At 42.0% G+C, this 12033-nt stretch overlaps 1 protein-coding gene across 2 annotated transcripts in view; it reads left to right on the plus strand.

Moving 5' to 3' along the window:
- The window catches only part of fgd5a (FYVE, RhoGEF and PH domain containing 5a), a 40656-nt gene that overhangs the window by 7596 nt on the left and 21027 nt on the right, over positions 1-12033 (plus strand). For both annotated transcript variants that reach the window (XM_030052353.1, XM_030052354.1), the window contains exons 3-7: positions 4529-4646; positions 5989-6047; positions 6520-6550; positions 9512-9663; positions 11074-11230. In XM_030052353.1, the coding sequence (XP_029908213.1) occupies positions 4529-4646; positions 5989-6047; positions 6520-6550; positions 9512-9663; positions 11074-11230 (517 nt within the window). The remainder of the gene's footprint in view (positions 1-4528; positions 4647-5988; positions 6048-6519; positions 6551-9511; positions 9664-11073; positions 11231-12033) is intronic.

The following is a 12033-nucleotide window of genomic DNA, read 5'->3' on the forward strand; positions in this document are numbered from 1 at the left end:
ATGTGTGATTGTATTAAATTTAGAGAACATTCACTAATCTCTGCGACAACTCTAAGTAGTTCCACAAAGACTTACTCCTATAATGCTGATGGTGCAGTTGTCCCTTTACTTTAACTAAATAGCACCATAGCAGTATCTTCAACCATGTACTGCAAATGTGTGCAAAATTGTGAGACTTTTCTTGACCCTTTGGCACCAATTTTACCCCAAACAGCAGAACATGAACTTCTTCAATGTGATGACAAAGCCCTACCACAGCCTCTAAAACAGTTCCTCCACCCACTGTTATGTTAGTGTTAGTAGTGATGAGGGAGCCATCTTAAGTACATTGTTGTACTGGGTGGTGGCTGTGTGCTGTGTGGCGAGGTGGTGGGCAGGGTGTGCCTCTGGCTTGCCAGGACTGGTGCCAGGCTCTCTGAGGTCATTGCCAGGTCATCCCCAGGGAGGAAGCGTCCAGCCTAGGAGCTACCCACCAGCTTGTTTACAGGAAATGCAAGGGTGGGTGGGGGGTCTGTCAGAAGGTGGAGACAGAAAGGAGGATGGGGAGGACGATGGAAGGAGAAGGGGGTCACTGTGGCGGGGTGGAGGTTTCCAGACTCCCCCTCGAACAAGATGAGGTGTGGTGCTGTCAGGAATACCAGGTCTGCTGTTATTGTTGTTCCAGTTTGTCAGGAATGCCTGCAGTCTGTCACTGTTTATATCCACTATAGTCTACTGTAAAGTAAGTTGCTTACTCACATGGCTGCTCTAATGCAGTGACAAAAAGGATAAATTGATTTAAGCCGAGTGAGCGGAGGTCATAACACGTTTGCATATATGTGGCCCTGAAGCACAGGACGAGCCTGTCAGATGATGTTGGGTTATAATTATACAAAGCACCCCTCCGTTGTGTCACACGGAGGGCAGCAGCAGTCAGAAGGCCAGACTCTTAGCAAACTACCTCATCACACATTGTCACAACGACTGCGCCGCAGCCGCCACAGGCTACACATAACCATCATCCCAAACAGCAGCAAACAGCTTAAAACTGCTCCCATTGTGTTTATCCCCCCCATCAGTATCCCAATCTTCTATGCTGAATAGGCTAATGGACCTATTCAGCTACTCCTATTTCCTGTAATAGTGCCATTACAAGTGAAAAAAGGCTTTCCTGATTGAACCTAATATATATTTTAATACTCAATGTTTAGTTCAAGTGAATTACATATTACAAGCATCATCAAATTCGGAGGAAATGGGTGCCATGCAGCTCTTTTAACAGAGAGTCATTGTGTGCTCCTGTGAATTTGACACAGTAGATTTAACTTGGCCTTATTATAAAAGATATTGCAGTTGGCTGGTGTAATAGCATTATCCTAATGGCCTTGTTAAAGGGCTTCATATATTGTTTATGTTCCCAGTTTTACATATGGCATATATGAAGCTGATTTTAGCTGCAAGAGCCTTGTTAGAGTTTTTATTGTGGAATAACGGATTAGGTTGGCGACTTTATAGCACTCGGGGCTTCCGTCTAGAGCAGGTTGAAAAGTAAATTGCTTATGTTCAACACAGATGAACATGTAATTCAAAGAGGAAAGGACTTCAGTCTATCTATTTATGGCAGTCGCTGTTGTTGTTTTGTGTAGGTCCTTTCCAGTTGATATTACAGTAATATGGTTTGATCATAACTCGCCATTACAGTTCAAGTGGCTAATCCCAACAGAGACATTCAGAAATGAGGTTGCTGTTGTTTGTTAAGGACCTAGGATCCCATATAGCTTCATGGCTATAAGTTGCTTTTGGGCACCTGGAGGAATTCTCTGATTTCTAATACAATAAATCAGAGCTTAAAAGAAGAGTGAGTTCAAAGATGTGCCATCCCTCCTGTTCTGTTTCTTTCCCACCATCACCCGAGAGCCCTGGCCAGGTTGACCTGTCCTCCCTGAGGTCAACCATGAGTAATGACTCTAGGTGCTTCCTTCAGCCCACCCAATAGATCTGAGGTGTGTGTGTGTGTGTGTTTGTGTGTGTGTGAGACTGATGAAGGATGAGTATGTCTGAATGAAGATGAAGTTCAGCAGGGAACTCTGTTAACCTTTGATTCTAAGAGAGTCCTCTAATCGCCTGCTGCTCTCTATACACACTAGGGACTGTTTGAGGCATCAATACAAACACTCATTATGAGATTGGGTGTGTGTGTGTGTCTGTGCATGCTTAAGAAGATGATTGAGAGTTTGTGTGAACGGTGTTCATTGGGGTTTGTACTTTTTTTTTTTTTTTACATTACGTTTATGGCATTTTCTGCTTTATTAGATAGCAGACAGCACAGAGAGTAATGGGAACAATTGAGAAGAGAGGCCTATTAACATGCAGTCACAGTACACACTAAAATACTATTAAATATTAACTGTTGAAACAAATTATGCATCCATTGAGTTGTTTGGTGGTGTGTATTTATTATTTCTGTGGATAGCCAGACTCATGTAGACATAATGCCATCATTTTTAGATATTTCCAGTGCAGCCACAATGGAGTTTGATGGCAGAAAACATTTCAGCTCTAAAACATGAGTGATAAATGTTTGCTTTTGGTGTTACCCCCTCAGCAAAGGCTTCTGTCTAGCTTGACCATTATGTACTGATGCGCTTAGCAATCATACTGGGGAAATCAGTCTTAGTGGAGGCAGAGAGTAACTCTGGGAATGACTAACTAAAATCACTATCTGAAGCAGGAATGAAGTTGAAATGGGGAAAATTTCAGCTGTAACAAGTGTTTACAAAATTCATGAGAGTACCCAGAGGTGGATCCTTCCTTCACTGTCACACACCAGACTTTTATCATACATTGCTGCAAACACATAACTAGCATGTCTGTTCAGACATACAGATTTGTGGTTTATCTCATGGTTTACAGTGAATCTATGTTTCATCTCTCTAGAGCACATACATTCAAAAATGAGACATTTTAATATCCCTGTGGCAGTTTTGTTTGTAATCAACCAGGTAATGGCAACACTCCCACTGCTAATATCTCTGCAATATAACCTGCAGGCATGCAGAATGGTAAAAATAGTCTCTACTGAGTATGTTTTCTATGCCTTATGCGCTATAGCTTATTTATGTTCCATGCCATGTGACAGCCGTACAACTATAAATTGCTGCATGAATTCATTTCAACCTTCTGCTACCAGGCTGCTAAATGCCAGTAGCAGCCAACTGCAAATATCGGAACCAACCCTCCACACCACCATGTCCTCTTCCTTATCTTTTTTCTATAGACTGAGGTCTGGTTTGTGATGCTCTAGCCCACTGATCTGTGCATTTGTCACTACTATGGTGATGTTGTTGTTGATGTGGATGTTTATGTCTGACTGTTACCACTAATGTACTTGTTTATTTATTTTTATGTACATGAATGGATTAGGCTGTAGAAAAGAATTGCCCTTTGGGAATAATAAAGTATACTGAACTCAACTGAACTCACCTGAACAGCCATCTTTTATGTCCAATCCTGGGATGAATCAACAGATAGAACTTAAAAAATAATCAGATGAAACCTTTCCACAAGACTAAAAGGTGAAACCCACTGTGGTGTAAAAAATACATATATGTACCTCAGGTAAGGCAGTCTTTTGGTCAGCAAAAGCTTTCTCTCTTTGTTCAGTTCAGGTCACTTTTTGACGTGCACTGCTTCAGACAGCGATGCTTCTATTTCAGCATAAATAAGTAGAGCACATATTGTATAACCGAGGTTCATATATGTATTTTACCACCACACCCGCCAACTGTTTTCATGGCAGTTCTCAAAGTCTACTATGCTATGTTTTCAGCTGTTCTAAAAAACATAAGAAAAAGAGCTGTCTAGTTATGATCCTGCACTCTGAGTTTGGTGCAACATGTTGATTGGGTGTTAATGGGCCAAAGAATATTAATATGTATCACAGGTAGCTTTTAAAGGGATTACACGAGAGCTGACCTAAAGCATGCCCCCCTCCGGCACTACAGCAGACAAAAGGATTACCAGTGTAAGTACACAACTGTGCCATCTGTGCGCAGAATGAATCATGAGAGAGATTATAGAGCATTACTGGAGGGCTCTGAGTGAGGAGTGGCAGTGTAAAGCTAAAAAAAAAAAAAAAAAAGATTCAAAGAAGCAGGTTGCCGAAACAGAAACCTCCAAGCATATATATTTGGAGAAAACAGTTGCAAATTGTTGGTCAGCAGGATTTAGGTCAATTTTGTGAGTCTGTGGCTCTGCATATACAATGGTTGTTTCTTTCCACTCAATAACTTTCTATTACTGCTGTACCCACGCAGCAAAGGCCCTTCTCCCGTGAATGCACAGGTTGGCCTTTGTGTCCTCTTTGCTACATACATTGTGTTTCCCATTCACACCATGTTGCAGTTCTATGCAGTGCTATTAAAGCTATGCTATAGTGTGGACACTGCTGTAATATTAAATATTCATGTTTCTGTCGTTTCAGTGCCTATGGCAAAGCTGTGCTATTGTAACCATAATGTCTTCTCTCTCCTGGCCTTGTTCACGGCAGTGCTTACACAGAGCCTTTCCCAATGAGCTCTATCTCCGCCGGCCTGTCAGCTGAGGAGGACCATGGGCGAACGTCAGAGGAAGAGGAGGGCGGTACAGAGCAAGGTTATGACCGACAGGTAAATTTGAGAGGCACACACAAATTAAACTACAGTGGAACCTTGTTAATCCTATTTTCTCAGCTACCAACTGCTCTACCAAATGGCTGTGGTGAGTAAAAAAATAAATAAATAAATAAAAATTGCTGTGAGAAAATCCTACTGGATCCTATTGAACATGTGTGCATGCATTTTTAATCTTTGTAACAGGCTTTGGCTTGTAGTTTCAGTGTATTTTAGTGCTGCATTCGGTGGATGCAAACAAAAATGAGGCTCTGCTAAAAACTGAAACAGGTGAACAAGAAAACAGAATGGGCTCCTGATTAATATTGTTTTGTGTGATGTACTGCAAAAACTGTTTGGCTTGAATTCAAGAGACAGTTCATGTGGTGGGGACACACGCTATCTGTTTGACACTTGCAAGTAAGTAGCTACATGACCTTTTCCCCCTGATTTACTGTAGAATGTGGCGGTTGAAATGCATCAGCTGGCTTGTATCCACTCCCCTCAAACCCCCCCCCCCCCCCCCCCCCCCCCCCCCCCCCCCCCCCCCGCCCCACCTCCCCTCAGCGTCCCAGCCTTCCTTACAATCACAGGCAACCATTTTGCAGTGGCTCAGAGATGGAACCCCACCCATCCCTCTGCCACAATAATATCAGGCCCCCGCTCCCATCATGTGACGCGCACTTCCTTGTTTTCTTCTTCAAAAGAAAAAAACAATAAAGGAGAAAGAATGGGAGAGAGGGGGGCTTAGAAAGAGGTGATGAAAGAGAGAGAGAGATACTTGAGTTGGATCGAAGGGTGTTTTGGTTTCATTTTGAGGAAATGAGGATCAGTGTTCTAGTAACGCTGTATTTGTGAAATGTCCCAGATAGGAAAAAATAACAAATAATTTGACGTATCTCCATTATGTCTTGTGTGATTGTACTTATATTTTAACTGATTTGTAAAGAAACTGAACTGAACTGAAATGAACGCTGACAAAGCGCTGCAGTCTTGCCACTAAATCCCTAAATGGCTTTGATGTTATGTTTTGGCTAGTGTGTTTTGAGGCCTGTGATTAGCCTCTATATCAATGGGCTGCACTGTTGTCACCACACACACGGCTCCTCATACATAATGCATCTGAATTTAAAAATCCCGCATTTGAGAAAGCTTTCAGATCCTTCCTGCACTTTAATGAAATAATCAGTCTTATTTTGACAGCGCAGAAAAAAAAAAGTGAATTTGCTTTTTCCTCATTCTCCTCAGCTGCTGCGTAGCTGTTGCTGCGAATGTTTGAGAGGAATAAGTGCCCACAGAGAGCCTTTAAACATTAGCTGTGTTCATTCATCTCCTGCTGCTCTCCCTCTCTGTCACCCAGATTGATGGGCGATCCCGAGCGTTCTACGTCGCCAAAGAGCTCGTCGACACAGAGAGACTGTGAGTATCGGCTCTAATGGATTTCCCCATTTGCACTATTATCCTGCGCAGCCTCACACACAAACATTCCCTATAACCCTGTCTGGGGTTTGGCGCAGTCATTTGATGCCTTTAAATCCACTCTTGTTTTGCCCATATTTCTGTTTGCCTATTTCTCTCTTGTTCCAACTGTATCTCTCCCTCTCCTCCTCTTCATCACTGTCCAAACTAATTCACTGGGCTGCACGCACAGCAGCTGACAGCCAATTACAAGAGTGTCTTGCATAAGTTATCGAGCCCAGTTCTGCCCCCTCTACACACTTAAAGACTCTTCTCATGTAGTTTGCTCATCAAAAAGCCCTTGAACAATTTAAATATTTTAAACCCTCTTTAAAAAGGTTAACGTCATTATTAACAACCCATGAATGCCTTTTCACATTTTTAGCATGTCTAATGTCTCTCTCTCTCTCTCTCTCTCTGCTTGTTTTTCCAGACATGTCAGTGCCCTCAAGCAGCTTCAAGAGGTAGGAAAACATCAAATTCAACCACAATTTGGTTTTTCTTGAAAAGCCTCCCGTGCCCAGGCCATTTAAAGGTTCTTGAAAACCTCCAGATAACATCACATCCTGTGTGTCTGCTCCCCAGTCTCTGTCTCCTCCTCCTCCTCCTCCTCCCCCTGCTGCCAGGCTGCATTCAGGTTTATCAATGTTGTTGCAGCAAAGTCCACTTCCTGGTCTTGACAAAGTTGACACACTGGACTCCGAGGTAGTCAGCTGTAGAATGATGCAGGGTGGACACAGTAGGCTCTCTTGTTGACGCTGTCCCTAATGTCCTTTCACAAGCGTACAGGGTCATCGCTTGTATGTATCTGGCACCCAAAGGTCATGAACAAGCTTTTGGAGACTTTTACATGGGTCAGGGATTCAAAGACTTAGCTCCTTATGGCTAAACAGGCTGTGAACAGGAGAGGTTTCCCTGAGAGAGCACATTTGGTGTTGTTAAAGCAGGGCACAGGCTCTAGAGGTGAGCTATGGTTAGGTGCTAGAGGTTAGCCATGCATCACAGCCAGCTGTTGTCATCTGTTTCCATCATTCTTCATTTACCGCCTGTCAAAACAAGCGCCCAGGCTCCATCCCTGCAGAGCTAGGTGGAAAGATGGATATTTACCAGAAATAAAGAAAAAAAAACACTTAAAAATGACCCTCACCTCATGGATATAGAAACGATGATTTCATTTTGATCAAAAATGACAGATACACCTTTTCAAGAACAGCAAAATAGTTGCTATTAAGCTGTTGTTATTTTTCCAACCAGGGGATGATGTGTGTTTTTATGTGTGTCTGTGTGTGTGTCTGTGTGTGTGTGTGTGTGGTTGGCCTGTACAAATCTGACAGGTAGTTTTCCAGAATCCAGGGAAAGCCATCAGTCAGCTGTACCATTTTACCCTTGAGCAAGGTCATAACCTGAATTACTTATGTGTGCCCCCCTCGCCGTGATTTATGATTGCCTGGTTTGAATACAAAAGCAGCCGATTTATGTAATTTGACATTATTCAACAGCTGAGTAGTGAATATATTATAGACTGATGCTAAATTACATTAATTAGTTCTTGTGTGTCAAAGCACAGGCCTATTCATGCACCACAAGTCGATATGGTTATCAAAAAATGTTTTGACAGTAATTTTCATGTGCAGCTCGAACTCTTTCCTTTGTTTCACTTCATCTGTTTTCATAAATTTCTACATAAGCGTTTGTTAAGATGCACGGTTACTTTGAAAGCGCCTGAGTGACCTTGGTTTGCTGTTCTTCAGTTGCTTTAATCTTTTTTGCTTCCTTCCAGAGGTGACATTGAATGTTGTTTTTTTGCATAATGCATACTGTGTTTGTATTTTTCTATTAAGTTTCAGAGATCTGTGAAGATGTTAGTCACTGTTTCAAAAATACTGACATCATAATTAGCATAACAGTACTTGAAAAATTAGTTCCTGTTTGACAAACACAAAGTCAGCATTACAGGACTGGAGATGTCAAAGTATTGCAGCTGGGAGACACTCTGTTGCTACAACACACACACACACACACACACACACACACACACACACAAGCACACACAGAGTTGGGGGAAAAAAGCAAGACCACTGTTAGTGAGAGGCGCACACAGGCTATTGTTCCATTGTTTGATAAGGAATAACAAGAATATAAAGAATTTCCAGACCCTCTCTCCACATGGGAAGTGAGGCTCCTCTTTGACAGGACTCTCCCATTAAGAGCTTCAACATGTGAGGCGCGGACCTGTTCTTTTTTTTTTTTTTCTCATCTATACTGTAACTCATGACCTCAGACCGGATTCCTCCTGACCAAGCATGACTGCCTGCTCAAACAGCTGTTTAATGTAGCTGCTTGACCTGCCTTACCTGAGGAAACTGGGGAGAAGGTGGTGGGCTCATTGGAGAGTGAAGAGTATGCCGTGTGTATACAGTGTGTGAGTGTGTATGTGTAACCCTGGAGAAAGAGCCAGTCAGAGCCACTGAGATCCGCAGCAGAAGTGATAGATGCTAACTCAGACGCGATCGATTGCACATGATGGACGGCGGGCTCTGAAGCGGCCGGTGTCACCACATCATCTCACAGCTGGTTGGGACATCTCTGTTTGTTTTATGTCTGTGCTTTGCTCAGAACTGGGATGGATGGGCCCCAGACACTTGTCCTGCAGCTTCACATTATATATGATGTTATGTAGCCTGACGACTTCACCCACAGAGACAACTGCTATTCTTTAAAGCTTTTTTGACTTGTCCTAATGATTTGCAAGCTTTCATCATTTCATTTTTTTCTCTCTCTCCAGTCGCCGTGTAGATTAAAAACCTCTCTGCCAGGTATTCTCTCCGAGTTGCCATAACTCCTCATATTTTAGTCCTCATGGTCACTGACACTGCATCCATTAAGGACTGTCCTACTTGGCAGCTGAACATGGTTTATGCCACACAATAAACTTAGTTGTATCAGTGTATCAATTCAGATGTTTCTCTGTGCAAAAATGAGTAGCTGCAAAACGTTGTATCATTGAGTACCAAGGTCATTATGCAACTGCACCTGGCATGTAACTCGTGTACAGGCAGTCCTGCCTTTCCTGAATGCCTGGACAGAGCCCAAAGTGGGAGGGGAGTAGAGGCAAGGCATTGAGGTGATAGTTAATTTGAAGGGAGGGTGGCAGGAAGGATGTTTAGGAGGATCTGACCTTCCTTCCTTCCTTCCTTTCATCTCTCCCCATTCATTCCTCATTCCTGTACCCCTTTCACTTCTCCTGTTGTCTGTTTCTCTCCCTTTTCCCCCCTTCTATCATCTTTTGCAACCTTTCATCTACTCCTTTCTGTTCCTCTCTCTGAATTTGGACACACTTTCTCCCACAAGCTTCTTCTTAAAAATATTGTTATCTCTTCCCTCCTAATCCTACATCTTCTTCTCTCCCTGCTTTTCTGGTGTAGGACTTCAGGTCAGCGGTGGTGGAGGCAGTGAGTGAGGAAGGGGAGCCGGTGTTGGAGGAGCACAGGCTGGAGGAGATTCTGGGCGTGCTCCCTCAGGTCTACACTCTCCACAGCAACATCCTCACTGAGCTGGAGGAACACATCAGTCAGTGGTAAGAAACACCAGACATGGACTGACAAAGTGTCCTTCAGCAAGACACTGATCCAATCCCTGCCAAGTTTAGTGGTGCTGTTCTAATAATATAAGATGAATTTCTCTTTTGGGGGATCAATATCATAAAGAAAACAAAATATAATAAAATAAATAAAATGCTACCTGCTCAAGCTGAAGCTTCCACAGCATAATTGGCTGTCCTCTCTGTCCTTGAAGGAAAATGCACTGTGAAATGTAAAGGAAAAAACACACAAAAAGAAAACCCACAATTACTGACATCGTACCTTGCATTCCATACCTTGCATTTTGTTCATTGGTGATGTGTTCCTTTTACTCCTGCTGGGTTTGACACCATACTCTCTTCAGAGATCTAAAATATCAATAATAAATGCCAGATTTTGGCAATTAAAGAATAAAGACTCTTTTCTGGACTGACTGCCTTTCACTGATGTTCAGCAGTCAAACAGAGAGATATAAATGAGGTGAACTGAACTGAGAACTAACCAGTGGTGGAAATACCACTTGAAATTGCTACCAAATTAGAAGTATTATTACTTTGCTGATATTTTTCTTCAGTAAAAATTCCACTGTAACAACTGACTTACATAAAAGTAAAATGTATCTAACTTAAAATGTACTTATATTAAAAGTTAGATGTTTCATGATATTTTCCATTCATGTCTAAAATAGTGACCGCATGAACTTCAAACTAGATTCTTTTAAGTGAGTATTTGGCAATTACAGAGTGAACCAACAAAGTAAAGCCAAATTGCTCCTCTCATCTCTGCTGACTTACTGGTTCCACAGGTTTTCAGTTTACGATTGTACAATTTCTGATGCTTGCAGAGAGTTTATGAAATTTGTACTTTGTAACTGGTGTGATTTAAAGATGTGTCCCAGTGCAATACTCCAGTTAAAATGTACTTAAGTAGAAGTAAATTAATGTTAAAAAATACTCAAAAAAGCAAAAGATATTTAATTACAGCAACATGTGGAAATGTAATTAGTTACTTCTGCCCTGCCAGTAACAGTAGTCTCAATAGGCCAGAATTTAATGCTGACATATGACATGTTGAATTTTAAGCAACACAACTCCAGCTCTTTTTTGACTGCAAAAAAATCCTACTTCATTATATCGCTATACTTATTCCACCTACTCTTTCAGCCCACAGCTGAAGACTAGGAAACTGAAATCAAAATAGACCAGCAAGGTTGAGGGAAGGTGGTTATAGCTAAAAACTAAATTACAACTCTCCATCACAAAATAAATCCTTAAATGCACTGAACATCACAGAACAGTGTAAAAAGTCTTTGCTGGTGGACTTTTCCTTTAAATCCCAAAAAATTACTCTCTATATTAAACTTTCCAAGTGGACTTATCAGCTCTGTCATGTCCTGGTCTGTGTAGGGAGGAGAGCCCGAGGGTGGTCGATGTGATCCTGTCACGTCGCGAGGACTTTGGCGTGTTTGACACCTACATCTCTGAGTATGATCGCAGCATGAGCTTGCTGGAGGAAAGCTGCAGGAGCAACCCTGCCTTCGCCAGCATCGTCAAGAAGTTTGAGGTAAAATACTTTCTCAAGGCTACAACCTGACCAGTAACTCACTGCATCTTAACAAGTCACAGTTGAGTCATAAAATCTTGTTTTTCTTCAAACAAGTGAAAAAATCTGCCGGTAGGATGAGGTAACTTGGAGTTTCACTTGGTTCAGGGATATTTTCAAGTGTAAATATGTTGAAACAAGGAATGAAAATGATGCTTGAATCAAGAAAATTCTGTAAGCAAGTGAGAATATCTTATCCCAGTGGCATTTTTTTACTTGCTTGAAGGAAAACAAGATTTGAACACTGAATATCGGACTAAATAATTAAATAACATGGAGATTTTTACAGTGTTGAGCTGTTCCAGCGTTAAGAGTCTGGAGAGCCAGGGATTGATGCTGATTTCTGTGTTGCACTGTCTGCTTTTGACTCTCCTTCAATTGCCTCTATCTAGTAACTAACTTGCTGCATTCCCCATTGTCTTACTTGTTGTGATATTTTTCTGATCATATCATGTGTTCATTAAGCGGGGGTTTTGTGGTTAAGGCATTTGATACCAAAACATCCTCTTTTGCAAAAGCAACTGGAGGAGCTATTTACACAGAAAATCTCGGGTTCACCTCTCGTTGTTTGTGGAGGGAAACTAAAGCTTTGTTGGTTTTCCTACCGCAGCAGAGATCGAGCCAGGTTTTTCCCCTGGCATTCACTGAGCAGCTTTCAGCTTAAGTTTTGTCACCCTGCTTCCATGGGGAGATAATGTCCTTTCTAAACCCTCTCCATCCTCCTCCTCTCCATGGGACTGACCTTTCCGCTGTCATGCTGTCAT

The sequence above is a fragment of the Myripristis murdjan genome, chromosome 5 (genome assembly GCF_902150065.1).
Source record: "Myripristis murdjan chromosome 5, fMyrMur1.1, whole genome shotgun sequence".
Taxonomy (NCBI): domain Eukaryota; kingdom Metazoa; phylum Chordata; class Actinopteri; order Holocentriformes; family Holocentridae; genus Myripristis; species Myripristis murdjan.